Below are 16912 nucleotides of genomic sequence, written 5' to 3' on the forward strand. Positions count from 1 at the left end.
ACTGGGTTTTGACCAACACAGTAAGAGATGGCAAACACAGAGTGACTTGAAGAGTCCCAATGGTTCTTCTTTCGATTTCACCTGCGTCTCGTTCTGTCATCCATTCCGTTCCAGAGTTCCAATATATATCAATCGATTAAGATAGGTTAATTGTTTGGATACGTGTGCAGGAGTTGACTCTCTTGACTCATCTTCAACTCCAAAAAAGATGGACTGCAGAGGCTTTGAAATGTATATATATTGAGATTCGGATCTGAATCCGATAAGTGCATTAGATCCGTAACGGAAATCCCGTTAGCATGACAATAATCATATGATGAACATTTGTGGGGAGTTATCGGATCTAGAGTTGTGGTTGGATCCAAATGCGGATACGAAGTTATTGGATGTAGGAATTGAGATCCGCACCTCCCGATGGCTTCATGGATTCGAATCCCCACCCACATAGAATTCTCTCAGAAGATAAAAGGCTGAACCGTAGGATTGTTGGTGTCTTGCTATAAGATGTGCGCTCAATCACGACACGACTCAGACCGGCGATCCGAGAACTGCTGCTCTGGCCGGCGATGCGTCGAAGAACCCTGTCGCCTCGCGCTCTGGCCGATCCCTCTCGCTGCGCCACGGAGCCGCCTTCCCTTTTCGATCCGAGCGACGGCGGTCGGAGCGTTTCATTCGGAGGAAGTATGAACCCTCTACTTGCCTTTTTGATCTCTTTAGCGGGCTGTGTTTCCGTGATTGATTGGATTCGTTTGAAACCCTGTTCTTGGTAGCTCTCGTTGGAGATCTTTTGATCGTGTCGTGATTGTGGTTTCCTTGGATCATTTCAAGAGTCTGTTTCCGAGTGACCTCATGGCGCGAAAATTTTGTTTGGGCTTCGCTTGAATCATTGATAGAATGTACGAATCTTCCTTTGGGTTAGAACCCTCTTCTTGGTATCTTCTCTTTGTGATCTTTTACTCGGGTTGCGCTTGTGGCTTTCCCTCCAACATTTCAAGAATCTGTTCCTGTGTGATCTCATGGCGCGAAAATTTTGTTCCGGTTTTCCGTGATTCAGCGACAGAAGGTACGAATCCTCTGCTCGATTAAAACCCTGCTCTTGGTAGCTCTCGTTAGAGATATTTTGATCGTGTCGTGCTTGTGGTTTCCTTCGATCGTTTCAAGAGTCTATTACCGAGTACCTCATGGCGCGAAAATTTTGTTTGGGCTTCGCTTGAATCATTGATAGAAGGTACGAATTTTCCATTGGATTAGAACCCTCTTGTTGGTGTCTTCTCCGTGTTCTTTTACTCGGGTTGCGCTTGTGGCTTTCCCTCGATCATTTCAAGAATCTGTTCCTGTGTGATCTCTTGGCGCGAAAATTTTGTTCAGGTTTTCCGTGATTCAGCGAGAGAAGGTACGAATCCTCTACTCGATTAAAACCGTCTTCTTGTAGCTTTCGTTTGAGATCTTTTGATCGTGTCGTGCTTGTGGTTCTTCTTCGATCGTTTCAAGAATCTGTTGCTGTGTGATCTCATGGCGCGAAAATTCGTTTAGGTTTCTGTGATTCATCGAGGGGAAGTACGAATCCTCGGTTAGATTAAAACCCTCTTCTCCTAGTGATCTTTTAATCGTTTCGTGCTTGTGGTTTTTCTTCGATCATTTCTTTCTTGCGATTTCAATGGTCAATCCAAGAACGTTCCGATCTTTCTCGTGCGTAGCCTTCATCCCGATTGATCTAATTATTTTCGGAAGCGGAAGGATCATGATTTGCTTTTCTCACTCGGCCTCCGGTTCGCTTAGTTGGGTTCAAGTCGGACTCATTATTCGGTCGGTTTGGCCAGTACTTAAAGGCCTCGCGGTGCGGATACACTGTGGTGACGGGACCACGACTCATCTCAAACGCTTGGTGGAAATGTGTTCTCATGAGCTCTTTGCCGTGGCCGTGCAAAATCGATGGACACAATTCTTAAGAGGTCGAGCTTCCGAGAGAGGACGGAAACAGGGAGGTAATGGCTGCCGTTTCTTTGGGTTCCTTGTCTCTTCCTCCTCTCAAGTACCAGAAGGTAGCAGTGTGTTGTTCATATGTTAATGGCAGCGTTAGACCGATCACAGTCAGTGGAAATCCTCCGACTTTTGTCTCTGCATCAGGTCGTCGGATAGTTGCTGGTAACTAGCATCTATTTATCTCGTCTTCTGCATCATGCTTCAAAACTGTTTTTTTCAACTAGTCAAGTTAGTTTGTGTTCACTTAATGGTGTTGTACTCAGATAGAAGGGGGTTCTGTTTCCAATTATTTGGATGCGATCTTGTAGGGTTCTATTTATTTATTTAAGGATGTCTCTTGTGCCTTTTTACGGATTATTCAGATTTCGTGTCATCTGTAGGCTCATTTTGAGAGTTTTCTTTGTTAAAATCAGTTGAATAATTTTCCCCCTAGCGCAAAGAATTTGTGCAGTTATGATGTAGCATGTTTCCTTTGTTGCGGAATTGCTTCTAAATTTTATCAAATATTGAACAAAAAGATTGCACGTTATACTTTCAAATGAAAGTTGACAACGTACATATTGAAGTCCATTGGCTCTGTATATAATACTTATTTGTTGCTCAATGACTCTTTCTTGGGCATTCTAGCCAATTCTATAAACCATGGATGCATATTAGTAATTCTACATGTTTATGCGTGTATGGTCCTAAAAGTTTCTTCTTCTGTCATTTGTATTCTATGGTATATATGTTTTAAAGCTTTTCAAGTTAATAATAGTGTCTTTTCATTTGCATATGATAATTGGAGGTTTTTTCCCCGTTTATCTGTCTACAGGTTCTTGATCTTGTATTGCGTTAATTAGTTTCTCATGTTTATATATCTTGCATATTTCCTGTACACAGTATCTCAAAGACTGATGTATGCATTTCAGTGGGTGATTTGCATGGGGATCTTTCAAAAACAAGACGTGCTCTTGAAATGGCTGGAGTCTTGAGCTCAGATGGCCAAGATCTATGGATAGGTGGAGAGACGGTATGCCACTAGTTTATCATTGTTCCCCATCATAGTATTGTTTTGCGCATTGAGGATGGGAAGAATATCACATATATGCTACTCTATTTAAAGAAAAAATTGGAACCCCATCCGCATACTTATATCCATTTTCTAATAACTGTCACATAAATTGTCATATCTAAATCAATGGTGATATTTTGTTTTGGCTTTGTGTGCTATCCCCTTCGAATCACATTATTTTTTAACCCCTGAAATTTTCACACTGACATTCACTTCCTTTAGATATGACAATATTCTTATTCCATTGCAGATGATTATTATTTTTGCTTACAACTTTATCCTTTATGCTAAATTTTGAGCGTAAACCACATAATCTGGATTGTCTTCCTTTGTGCTTAAAGTTGGGATGATAGTCAAGTCATATCTTAAAAAGGGTCAGTGGACAAATAAACTATATACAGGCAGATGATGGAAACCTTCTTTTAGGGGTTGGGAGCCAAAATCCCATATAATTCATCAATTTTTTTTATATCTAACGGTGAATTATTGGTTTTAGAGTTTGTTCCACGTTAGAGATTTTGTTTTTGGTTTGTACAAGTTCAAGATAAAACATTGCATTGTTTCTTTCTTTTTTTTTATGTGTAGGTATTAGTTCAACTTGGAGACATCCTTGATCGAGGTGAAGATGAAATTGCTATCTTATCATTATTGAGATCACTTGATATTCAAGCTAAGTCCACTGGCGGTGCTGTCTTTCAGGTATTGATGATTAAGTATTATGAGCGTATTCTTTCCATCTTGTTATGTAGGATCCTAAACTCATAGCAATAGAAAATTGCATAGTTACTTATATGAGGATCTCTTTCTATTCACACCTGCTCTTATCGACTTGCTTAAATAATGTTCATATTGTTGCTGCACCTGCATTTTCTTTGATCAGGATTACTGGTTCCAGAAGCATAGAAGCACATGGCATACATAATCGCACTAACTAGTTTTAGGTTTGGAAAGAAACATGATGTTTACATGTATCTTCTGGTATGTAGACACTCTTGCCATATTATATGCTAATTAAAACATATAAAGAAAACAGATTAGTATGTATAAATACATTGTTATTTGGTAAATGCTAATAGAAGATGAACTTTTACAACTAGACACAGGATAGTAAAACTGTTTGTTTTTGTTATTGGCAAGACATCTTTGTGAGATTTGGCCTCTCAACCGGATGGACAGATCCCTCTGGCATTTACCAATTCAGCCCAAAATTGGTACATGGAACGCTCCCTACCACTCGGTTTTAAAAGTGAAAAGCTTACTGTTCCGTATCCATATCATTTTATATTTCTTTTATAGTGACAACTATCCTTTGGTTTTAATCTTCCATGCTTCTCTCTCTCTCTTGCTATTCTCTTGATCTCTTTCGCCACACTGCCTACTATCTCACTGTCACCGCCCACTGCCTTGTCACCATCGCATCTTCCTTTGTTTCTAGTAATCCTCATCAGCCTTCTCCTTCTCCCCCTCTTTCTCCCGTGCCTTCTCCTCTACCTTCGTCTCCTCCTCCTCCCATCTTCTCTCTCTCTCTCTTTCTGTTTGGACCCTGCCCTGAAATGTTACCGGGCCTGTACTGGTCCAATTGGGGAGTAGTATGGATCTGGTATTGGTATTTGATACCATGATTAAAAACATCATCACAAAGATCATAAAGAAATTATTATTTAATCCATATGAAGAAAAGAAAGTTCACAAAGCCTACTTTGGGAACAACAATAACTTAGTGTTGCATGGATATATATTTTAGAAATGGATTCAGATGCCTATCCAACTACCCCATGTTGCAAGAACGCAAAGGATTTGTGATGACAGGTGAAAAATAATTTGTGAAATTGATGTTTCTCTTTTGTGAATATTCAAAATTCTGAAGATTGGTTTTTATTATTATATGATCTCAGATGCTAAATAATTAATCCTTATCACGTTCTTTCACAAACATTTGAAGCATATATCAAACAGTAAAATATGTATTTCAATAAAATTGGGAGGGAAAAGTGAATGTGTCTGTTGACATAGATCTTTTGTGTTATCACAAATCTAATCCAAGTATGATGTGCAGGCATCAGATATGTGCATCATCACATTAGTTTATGTTAGGGGTGGAATTGTCAAAATTGCATATTTTAGTCTGGTAGGTAAAAGCCTTGGCTGGGGATCAACCTTTTTCGACCCAATCATATAGTATAACAAAAACAAAACCTTACTACAACCAATTAATAGAAAAGAGAAATCTTTAATAACAGTTATCATTAAGGTGAAAAAGTGTCCTAGTGGAAAGGATATTAGATTTTGTGGTTTGCTCACTTGATTATTCGATTGTTGTTTCTTGTTCTGGACATGATCTAGGTTGTCATGCTTCAGTTCATCAAATTTAAAACCTTCAACCAGAATATTCTGCCTTTTATGTCAATGATGAAGGCCGAAATACCATTTTCTATGAAACAATAATAGCTGGTAACCGAAAATTCTTTGATGAGACAAATTCTTCTTTGTTTTTTTTATAATTTGGATTGTAAACAGCATTATCCACATTTTTTCTTCAGGTTTTATGGAACACTTATTCTAAAATTTATGATAAATGGCTGGCTCAGACTATGATACCTCCTAGTACTAAGAAAACTAATGATTATTATTCTGGAACAAAGTTAAGTCAGTTGAGGATCCCTAAATACAGTACCAGTCATCTAGGACTCTGGAGGAGAGTTCGAGGACAATGTCTACAGGATGAGTTTGTGGAATTGTTAGCAATATTTCTTGTAGTACTCAAGGATAATTATTTCAGCTGTTAAATTATCGTAAGCCAATTACTTAATGAACTCTGTGGAATGTTATTTACAGTTGAGGTTCCATGGATCAGTGTTCCAAAATGTGGTCTGTGCAGCTACATATGCAATTGTTGACCACCTCACATAAGGTGTGGCCCTGAATTGTGGCCACATATGTGGATTGCATTCCTACTATTGTTTTTACTCTTACTATTATATTAATTCTAGTTCATGAAAATGTCCCTTTTTCGCCTAGGCCTTTACTCATTTTCTATAACTCAAATGAGTCCATACAGTGTGTTGATTTGATCTTAATATATTTACCTATTAACAATTTAGACTTAGTGTTTTCTATTTGTTTATTATAATTGGACCAAATATGCAGCCACATGTACCTGTATGCTGCATGTGTGCGATTCATTACCTTGACCTTTGGCATACCGAGGACACATCTTAGAAATTTTCAGTGGATATCTAATTTTTATAATATTTAGCATCTTCTTACCTTTTCTTTTTTTCTTTTTCTTTTTTTGTTATCTTTATCGTGCATTTAAGATATGTGTTAGTCTATAACAGAAAATGCTCTTAGCAAGTTTACGCTATCTTTGTTAACTCATTTTCTGTGTACAATTATGACTTAGTATGGTACCTCTTGGATTTTTGAGATGATCCACTTTTTGTTGTCTAACTAGGTAAATGGAAATCATGAAACCATGAATGTAGAAGGTGATTTCAGATATGTTGATCCAGGAGCATTTGATGAGTGCATAGACTTCCTAGATTACTTGGATGAATACAAAGGTCACTGGGATGATGCTTTTATTGGCTGGATCAGGGCTACTAAATGGTGGAAAAAGAAAAGGACATCTGAGAGTTATTGGACCCGTTGGAATTTTCTAAAGGTTTCTGCACTATGTTCATATTGCACATCTGTTTCACTTGCTTTAGCAATGTATGAGTTAGTTGGATACTTTGCTTTCTCTTTCTTTATACAGTTAAAGTTTTGACAAGTTGCTTTGGTCATCTACATAGTTAATCTAGAGAAAGATTAAAAATAAATTAAATTGTCATAAAGTCATGCATAAATTATGTTACGACCTGAGTCTGATGGGTTAACTGACCAATAACTCTATTTGATTAAAATGTTTAAGCTAGAGTTAATATAATACACTCATCTAACCTTTATAAGTCAAACTTAGTCTGTCCATTTCCGATGTGGGACTAATTGGGGTGTCATAACCCAAATACTAGGTCAACTCACCAAATGTTACGGCCCAAGTCTAATGGGCTAACTGACCAATAACTCTATTTAGTCCAAACCATTGACTAAAATACTTAAGCTAAAGTTGTCATGGTATACTCATCAGATCCTTATAAGTCAAACTTAGTCTTTGCCGACTTCCGATGTGGGACTAATTGGGATGTGACAAGTTACATTCATGTGCATGTGATATAGCACAAGCAAGTGAGTTTTTTTTCTGAAAATGGATATAGCACCTGCAAGTGAGTTTTTTTCTAGAGTTGAATTTAATATATCAGTCCTTACTTTGATATAGGTTAAATTAACAATTTGAGATATATGTTGATATCCAGATATCTGGATGTGTATAGTATTAAATCAACATCTGTGTCCATGCTAAAAGGTTTCATATAGAAAAGTTTTAATATGGTTTAATTTGTCGACAATGTGGTTAATATAAGTTATCTCTACTTTTGTGGATCTTTCAGCATGCAGTAGTAACAAACGCTAAAATCTCTTTTGTATCTAAAATTTTTCATTATGCTGACAGATTTCCTAAAATATTAGGACAGAGGCAGCAGGCTGTTATTGCAAGATCTTCACTTTTGAGGCCAGGTGGTCCACTGGCTTGTGAACTGGGACGCCATTCTGTGGTTCTTAAAGTTGATGACTGGATCTTTTGTCATGGTGGCCTTCTTCCTCATCATGGTAAGTTTTATAATTATTGATGCTTATTAAGTAAAAGTTTCATTATTCATGCATTAACTTTTATTTGCTATCTATAGAATGCACATGTACGTATCATTCACAAGTTAACTTGTTTGTGTATGTGTCTGTATTTGTATACTTGATGACTCATGGGTGAACCTGTATAGGAAATCAACAATTTGATTGGTTTGTATTAGTGACACGTTGGATGGTGAGAACCGTGAGATCAACTTTAAACATTTTAGTCTTTGATTTCAAGCCCATTAATAATTGCCTCGAGCATATTACAAGCATGTAACATAGACTCATAGAGCTTCTGAATAGTCACTGAACTTTGTCACTGAAATTCATTTCATGTCATAATATACTTGCAAATGAAGATATCTGGTTGTAATAAAGTGCATTCTTCTGTATTTCTGACAATCTAGAGTGCAGGGATTAACCATTGTTCTTATCATCTGTGACAACATACTGAAATTTGTGCAGTTGCATATGGTTTGGAGAGGATGAACAAAGAAGTATCATTTTGGATGAGAGACTTTAGTGAAAGTAGTGATAGTCCGGCAGTTCCTTTCATAGCTACCAGAGGTTATGATAGTATTGTTTGGAATCGTCTGTATTCAAGAGATTCAGCAGATGCTAAGTACCAAATTTTGCAGGCATGTAGTCTCATCCTACCAAACAAAATGACCTAAGAAAAATCTTATTCACAGTTGATATGTTATTGGATCTTTTTCATTCTATCATCTACTTCTTGAACTGATCTGTTTTCTACATAGATATCCTCTATTCTGGAAGAAACATTGCAAGCTGTAGGAGCAAAGGGAATGGTGGTTGGCCATACTCCACAATTTAATGGTGTTAACAGGTATGACATATCATCCTTTCAATAAAGTAGACATTTCAACTCTTGGAAAATTAAATTCACTTTTATATATGCAGCAAATATAATGAAAGAATATGGTGTATTGATGTGGGCATGTCTAGTGGAGTTCTTAATTCAAGACCAGAGGTAAATATGATTCAACACCAGATAATGTTCTTTGGTTTGTCATGTCTATCATGAACCTTTTTTTTCTATTTAATTATGCGCATAATTAAATAGAAAGGGTGCGCATAATTAAACGTGTTAACAGGTATGACATATCATCCTTTCTATTTAAGTATGTCATAAAAAATGATGTTAATGGAAACTGATCTTATGTCTCACATCCTAAGACTGTCTTTCCTAATGTAGTTGGAGCTGGATTAGACATGAGAGATAGTACATTGAGAAGATTTTTTAGCATTAAGAAAATGAAAGAGTCCCAAATCTTTGTCAAGATGCATTTATTCTGATTTTTCAAGTAAACTGTTATTATGGTTGTTGATATTATTATTTGATCAAACCAGGTTTTGGAAATTGTGGATGATAAAGCAAGGGTTATAAGCACAACCAAAATGACTTGTTTGAAGTCATGAACTATCTCTAAAATTTCCAGTATGACCAAAAAGGTATGCTTATTAAAATTTTCTATTCAATCTTGTATGTCAATTTTTTAGCATGCTGACCTTTATTCATTTTTGCACTACCTCTGCGGAATTCCTCATTTTTTTGCTATGAAAGAACACACAAAGGTTCTTTACACGGATGAGAGAAATTTGGTAAAAAGAGCCTTTTTTTTATGTCCCCATTTCATTTAGACTTTAACTAGGGATGACAACAATAATTAAAAGGATTGCAACCGTACTCTTTTAGCTCTTTGGATGAGATGCTTTGAGAGATATTGGCTTCTCCAAAAATGTCTGTTACCTTTGGACTATCTGAAAATTTTTTTTTTTTACTTGGTGCAGGGCATACATGACAGAAGACTCTACACACCTTTACGAACACAACGGTTGATGAATGCATGGCCGTGAAAGGAACAAAAAATCAACTCTTCAAATAGGTTGTCCAGTTTATACCCTCAACCTATTAAAAACGTTGTATATTTTGTTTATGGTCAAATTGTATAAATATGCACGAACGAAAGCAAATTGTTAAACTTCAGCAAGTCGTTATGCTCCAAAAGGAAAGAATGGTTTTTTTTTTTTTTCAACTCTGTTTATGACGAATCAGCAATGCTTTAATTACAAAATAACTACATTTTATTTCCAAAAAAGAGGCACCATTGTCCTGTTACATGACCTAATTAACCACTCTATCTCAGTGAACAAAAAGAACAAAGCAAACTAAAATAGAAAATAACTAATACCTGTGCATACCATTAAAAAAGATCTGTTTGAGATGTTAAGTCCTTAAATTATCACAAAATTCTCTGCAATTGTCATCATATAGCTTAACAGGGGCACCACCTCCACCATGAGGTGGAGCAACACTATCATGGCTAGGGTTCATATGGTCACCATGCCCCCTCTAGCTGTACGATAGTCCACCATGGGCTACTAGACATTCACTTCCATATCTGTTTGGAGGAGGAGATCCATACAGAGAAGGGTAAGAACTGGCGCCACCATAGCTACTGGAAGGCGGACAGAAAAAAAAACTATTCACAACATGGACTAGGAAACGGGAGGGGAATTTTCCTACAGGACTACCATATGCAGCTGGAGCTGGTGGAACAAACATGGCCATAACGGCCCTTATCCCCCTGATTATTATTTTAAGATTCACCTCGTCCAGCATATCAAGCATCCCTTCCCCCATAATCATCGTTCCTACCACCACAGTTCCGGCATAACTCCTTCCTCGCTGTCACTTCTGCCGCCAACATTCCCAGTGCCAGCACTGGGCTCAAAATGCACCACACTTGTTGCACTTCAATCTGCGAAAAATTTAGATTTCCAGGGCCGTGCTTAGACCTCAACTTCCAAGAACCTAGGGTGGGGCAGTGCTAATCGCCTTCCCAACCATCTCCTCCACTGTGGTCACCACCTCGGTATCCCTTACCACCTCCCCTGTTTCCCCACTGAGATCTCACCGCCCCCATATCCATCGCCACCACCTATATCAAGACTGCGCCAAGAACCAAACCCTAGATATACACAAACATAAATGCTCGACAAGAAAAGGAAAAATAGAACGACAAGAACGTTGAAAAAACAAAAAGAAAAGAACCAAGAACCAGGATTCATGGAGTTTCCATGGTAACCACCTGCCCATCCTCGGGTGGGGCAGTGCTAATCGCCTTCCCAACCATCTCCTCCACCGCGGTAACCACCTCGGTATCCCCTACCACCTCCCCTGTTTCCCCACTGAGATCTCACCGCCCCCGTATCCTTCGCCACCACCTATATCAAGACTGCGCCAAGAACCAAACCCTAGATATACACAAACATAAATGCTCGACAAGAAAAGGAAAAATAGAACGACAAGAACATTGAAAAGAAAAAAAAGAAAAGAACCAAGAACCAGAATTCATGGAGTTTCCATGGTAACCACCGGCCAGTCCTTGGGTGGGGCAGTGCTAATCACCTTCCCAACCACCTCCTCCACTGCGGTCACCACCTCCCCTGTTTCCCCACTGAGATCTCGCCGCCCCCATATCCATCGCCACCACCTATATCAAGACCGCGCCAAGAACCAAACCCTAGATATACACAAGCATAAATGCTTGACAAGAAAAGGAAAAACAGAACGACAAGAACGTTGAAAAGAAAAAAAAAAAAAGAAAAGAACCAAGAACCAGGATTCATGGAGTTTCCATGGTAACCACCGGCCCGTCGTCGGCTGTATTCGCCGCCGCGCGGAGGCGAAACGTCCTTATCAGGTCCATCGGAGCCGTAGGAACCTGACCCTTGGATCCATACAAAGCCTAACCCTAGATCAAGAAAGGAGAAACGAAGAACGAGAACGCGCAAAAGAAAAACGAAGCAGAAGAACTAAGAGCCTCGATTCCTAGTTTCAACCGTAACCATCAGCCCGTCCTCGGCTGTATTCCCAACCGCGGGGAGGCGGAGCGGCCTCGTCGGGTCCGTCGAAATCGTACGAATCTGACGCCTAGATCTACACAAACCATAACCCCAGATCAAGAAAATGAAAAAAAAAACAAAAAAAAGAACCAGGGCGTTCAGAAGAAAAGGGAAGCAGAAGAACTAAGAGCCTCGATTCCTAGTTTCCACCGTAACTACCGCCAGGGCCTCGACTTTATTCGCCGCCGCGAGGAGGCGCAGAGACCTCGTCGGATCCATCGGTGCCGTCGTATCCTGACCCCCTAGATCTACATAAACCCTAACCCTAGATCAAGAAGAAGAGAAAATATATAACAACGAGAACGATCAAAAGAAAAGGAAAAGAGAAGAAAAAACAAAGAACCAAGGTTCCCAAAGCTTCCACCGGAGCCACGGCCCTGGCCTCGATGCATCCGCCGTGGCGGGAAGGAGGAGCGGCCTTGTCGGGTCCGTGGGAGCCTGCCATCGACGAGAGCTTTCTCGGAGAAGTGGGGATCGCGCGACACATGAGAAACACCGAACAAGAATGGCGAGGACACTCATCATTTGGGCTTCTTGTAATCTCAGCCTGGAAGTAAAAAGGTCCAAATCAATGCAAGACGCTCAATTTAACGCCCACACAGATCACGTCCAACCCGAATCTTGACGCCGCAAGCCAACTCAGGAAGTGCCATTTATGGCCCAAGTCGATCATTTCCAACCCGAATCTTGACGCCGGAACTCAATGTCGATTGCCACCGTCTACCTCGTCACACGGATCCTTATCACCGTCAAAATCTTTTCTCCTCCTCGCTTATATATATATATATATATATATATATATATATATCGCACTTTCAAATATTCTCATTCATCTTTCCATTTTTCTCATTTTCATGTGAATCGACTAATGCGGTGAACCAAATTGTTATATGTATTTTTAAATAAAAAAATTAAAAAAGGTGGCCGACGGGGGTTGGATTTGTGCCTATATATATATAAGACATAAATCTAAAGTCAGGTCCCATATCCTTTAAAGGATATGGCAAGGGAATTAGAAGATGTTGAATGATGCTGCCGTCATTCCGTAGCTCATACACAATGCTGCCGTCATCGGTTAGCAGATGTTGAATGATCTGCTTATCGTCAAGGGAATTAGAAGGTCTAGAAAAGGACAATAAGCCAAACCCTGTGAATAATGTTCTTTAATATATAGGACAAGTTGATAATAGTAAGGAAAAGGACTGTTAGATTTCGGTAGATCTAACCTTTTTGTTAGCCATCAACATCATCTCTATTCTATAAGAAATGAATACACACACACACACACTATCCATTGTCTATGATGAACTTCCAACCACTCCAATCAAGTTTATATAAGTATAGCTTACCATATGACATACTGCTACAAGATCTCAGTAGATCTCATGGCAGGTGCAGGATCAAGTAAAGAAGAGAAATGGAAGAAGCATATGCATATGTCCTATAGGCATAAGAAGACCCTCTTCAAACGGCAGACATGTTTGATCTATTGAGCTTTAGGGAATTGTTTGAGCTTATTAATCATGGCTTCTGTCCCACAACAGTTGAAGGTCTGCTTCTGTACCGAAGAAACCGCTACACTGCAACATTAGAGTTCCACACCATCCTGGAAACAAACAATCCATGGGGAAGACAGGAGGTGAACCCTAATGGAAGGAAGGGATTCATAAGAGTGAGAATCATAATAAGCCAAGATAATTCAAAGGAAAGCTCTGGATAAAGAACACCAAACTTAGTTAGCACCTTCCTGGACACAAGATACAAGACTTTCCCGATCAACCTGTCATGGGAAAGCATGTCAATGATTCATGCATCATGAATGTTCGGAAGATCAAAGTAGTAGATGATCGGACATTGATTATGCAGGGCAATAACAGTCCTTTTATATTTATATTTTATATAAACTTAGATAAAAGACAGCGAACATGCACCAAATTCAATTTTTTTATATTTTGAATTATTCTGATTGTGTTTGGTTTTCTATCTCAAATGTTTAGATGTTTGAGAGTCGAAAACTATATGGTTTCGACTACATTGTTAAGATGAGAGAAAGATGCCACGGAAGAATAAGAGGAGCTTACAGGATGAGCATCAAGTTGAAGCTGCGAGCTGGAGTGGTCGGTCACGGGAGGAGGAATCGGTCTATACATGGGTTGGGGGACGATGCCCGGAACAGGTGGTGGAGCCGGAAACCTCTGCATCATTGATTCTGCCATCAGAAATGTGAGCACAGCAAACACTTTGAAGTAGATGAGCAAAGCAGGAAGCAGATTACCGCCGCCGGCAGTGGCTGAGGGAAGCAAGGAGTTCCCTGGGTCATGGCATGTGGAACCCATCCTTCTCTTCCTCCCTGCACGGAGAAGGACGAAGCGACTTGGAGTAGATGAAGGCAGCAGACGCAGGGAGAGAGACGTGCGTACACTTTGATAGAGGTGGTGCCAATAGGAGGGATCGGGTGGCGGCGGAAGTGGTGGCTGAGGAGCCCTACGACAGCGAGGGAGGCAGCGGCACCGGACGCCGTATCACACATCGGTGTCGAGGAGGTGACGGAGGAGCTGCTCACTGAATTGGTCAAAGTACTCTGTGTACAACTGGTCAAAGGACTCTGTTTACACAGAGTACTTTGACCAGTTCAGTGAGCAGCTCCAGTGTGTGGGTGAGGCTGCATACGTCGGGTGAGCTCAAGGGCACTTAGCTTCTCGACTCTGCATTGGCTCACGTGGCTGTAGCGACGTGCACTCATCCATCATGGTTCACCGACTCCATTCTGGCCTAATCGAAGTTGGGCTCGAGAGTGAAGGGGAGTGTACAAGTGGGAGGATGGCTATTTATAATGGTTTGGTTTCGAGGGTTGCGCAGAGTTTGGTTGGGGAATCACGAGATTGGCTTGATGGCGAAAGAAAGATGGTTGGGTTTGGTAGGAAGGAGACGACTACGGTTGAGAGCCCAACCGCACGTAGCGAATAGCTCGTGCAACAGAAATATCTTACTCGGTTATTTTGGCTTGCTCACCCCATACATTTCAACTACTATGCAACCTAATCATTTTTTTTTTTTTTTTACCAAATTGATATTTGATACCATGACATTCAAGTAAATCTAACTCCAAACCTGGACCGATACAACAATAAGTAATTCATATTTACCAGTCAATCACCTTAAAAAGCTCTCAGCTACATGTCATTTGCCTGCCCCATGAGAACCACAAGCCCATAAAACCATCTTTCATAATGCAACTATCAAAAACATTAACACTAACCCCACATCTTTACCTTATACAACTCTCCAAGTCTAACATCCTCTAGCCAAACATTCATTTATTCTGAAGCAAATAAGAGCAACCTTTCACCTCTCTACTTGTCGGAGTAAAGCTGCAAACCTCTCCAACCCCAGTATTAGTGGGAGCCTCATGCTCTAGACCACCCTCAATAGTTCCCATCCACATCATGTTCATTGCTAATTCATATTGCTGACACTATCCCAATATGGCAATTTCTTGTATATATTCTTCGAATTAAGAGTTTTGTAAGAAATCTTAAACTTTGGTACTAAAAGCAAGCCCAAAAACATGCCGATACTATCCCAATATTGCAATCTCTTCAACTGTCATTTATGCCATAATCACCCCCACACTATTCTTTTCCATCCTTTTCAGTTAGGGTTACTAAGAAATAGCATACACATTTCTTAACAAATAAAACTATCTAAACCAATAAAACCTTAATAACCAAGTTCGTAAGTAATGCGCCACAAGAAAAAAAAAAAAAAAAAAGGTAAAGAAAAATATTTGAGAAACCCAAAATTAAGGATCCATGTACAGTCCCTTGTTTATGCAACAAGATGACACTACCTAAGCCAAGCCAATCAGAGAAAACTTAATTTTCAAGTAAGACTTAATTTCAAGTATACAAAAAGTAAACACAGACCTGGTCATCTGCATGGTGTTGGGATGAGAAGTCCCTTGTTTATGCAACAAGATGACACTACCTTGTTTATGCAACAAGATGACACTACCTAAGCCAAGCCAATCAGAGAAAACTTAATTTTCAAGTAAGACTTAATTTCAAGTATACAAAAAGTAAACACAGACCTGGTCATCTGCATGGTGTTGGGATGAGAAGTCCCTTGTTTATGCAACAAGATGACACTACCTTGTTTATGCAACAAGATGACACTACCTAAGCCAAGCCAATCAGAGAAAACTTAATTTTCAAGTAAGACTTAATTTCAAGTATACAAAAAGTAAACACAGACCTGGTCATCTGCATGGTGTTGGGATGAGAAGTCCCTTGTTTATGCAACAAGATGACACTACCTTGTTTATGCAACAAGATGACACTACCTAAGCCAAGCCAATCAGAGAAAACTTAATTTTCAAGTAAGACTTAATTTCAAGTATACAAAAAGTAAACACAGACCTGGTCATCTGCATGGTGTTGGGATGAGAAGTCCCTTGTTTATGCAACAAGATGACACTACCTTGTTTATGCAACAAGATGACACTACCTAAGCCAAGCCAATCAGAGAAAACTTAATTTTCAAGTAAGACTTAATTTCAAGTATACAAAAAGTAAACACAGACCTGGTCATCTGCATGGTGTTGGGATGAGAAGTCCCTTGTTTATGCAACAAGATGACACTACCTTGTTTATGCAACAAGATGACACTACCTAAGCCAAGCCAATCAGAGAAAACTTAATTTTCAAGTAAGACTTAATTTCAAGTATACAAAAAGTAAACACAGACCTGGTCATCTGCATGGTGTTGGGATGAGAAGTCCCTTGTTTATGCAACAAGATGACACTACCTTGTTTATGCAACAAGATGACACTACCTAAGCCAAGCCAATCAGAGAAAACTTAATTTTCAAGTAAGACTTAATTTCAAGTATACAAAAAGTAAACACAGACCTGGTCATCTGCATGGTGTTGGGATGAGAAGTCCCTTGTTTATGCAACAAGATGACACTACCTTGTTTATGCAACAAGATGACACTACCTAAGCCAAGCCAATCAGAGAAAACTTAATTTTCAAGTAAGACTTAATTTCAAGTATACAAAAAGTAAACACAGACCTGGTCATCTGCATGGTGTTGGGATGAGAAGGATTCCAATGTGTTGCTTGATGCAAACATCCTCAAAGATTTTGGTACCTGAAGTTAATACCGATAGGAGTTATCGATTCTAACACTAAGAAACAGATGAAAGTCTCTCA

General features: G+C 39.4%; 2 protein-coding genes across 7 annotated transcripts; one reads left to right on the forward strand and one right to left on the reverse strand.

Moving 5' to 3' along the window:
* The first annotated feature begins 1895 nt into the window (after positions 1 to 1895).
* On the forward strand, positions 1896 to 9825 carry LOC103992991 (shewanella-like protein phosphatase 1). Of its 2 annotated transcripts, none has more exons than XM_065161017.1 (10): positions 1896 to 2145; positions 2895 to 2995; positions 3623 to 3736; positions 6492 to 6751; positions 7590 to 7747; positions 8234 to 8406; positions 8527 to 8615; positions 8690 to 8759; positions 9140 to 9241; positions 9581 to 9825. In XM_065161017.1, the coding sequence occupies exons 1-9, from the start codon at positions 1989 to 1991 to the stop codon at positions 9206 to 9208; spliced, it is 1191 nt and encodes a 396-aa protein (XP_065017089.1). In that variant the 5' UTR covers positions 1896 to 1988; the 3' UTR covers positions 9209 to 9241; positions 9581 to 9825. The 2 variants fall into 2 exon arrangements, with proteins under 2 accessions (XP_065017089.1, XP_065017090.1); XM_065161018.1 differs by having other exon boundaries at positions 1901 to 2145; positions 6492 to 6701; positions 7612 to 7747.
* A 3117-nt stretch (positions 9826 to 12942) lies between these two features.
* LOC135643706 (probable transcription factor GLK1) lies at positions 12943 to 14509 on the reverse strand. 5 transcript variants are annotated; one of them, XM_065161022.1, is made up of 5 exons: positions 14119 to 14509; positions 13974 to 14048; positions 13780 to 13907; positions 13442 to 13478; positions 12943 to 13344 (listed from the first exon to the last, which is right to left on the reverse strand). In XM_065161022.1, exons 2-5 carry the CDS (start codon positions 14032 to 14034, stop codon positions 13274 to 13276), a joined length of 297 nt encoding a protein of 98 aa, XP_065017094.1. In that variant the 5' UTR covers positions 14035 to 14048; positions 14119 to 14509; the 3' UTR covers positions 12943 to 13273. The 5 variants fall into 5 exon arrangements, with proteins under 5 accessions (XP_065017094.1, XP_065017095.1, XP_065017093.1 ...); XM_065161023.1 differs by having other exon boundaries at positions 13780 to 13893; positions 14119 to 14500; XM_065161021.1 differs by having other exon boundaries at positions 13974 to 14508.
* Between the last annotated feature and the right edge of the window lie 2403 nt (positions 14510 to 16912).

Source organism: Musa acuminata, chromosome BXJ3-7, assembly GCF_036884655.1.
Source record: "Musa acuminata AAA Group cultivar baxijiao chromosome BXJ3-7, Cavendish_Baxijiao_AAA, whole genome shotgun sequence".
Lineage (NCBI taxonomy): Eukaryota > Viridiplantae > Streptophyta > Magnoliopsida > Zingiberales > Musaceae > Musa > Musa acuminata.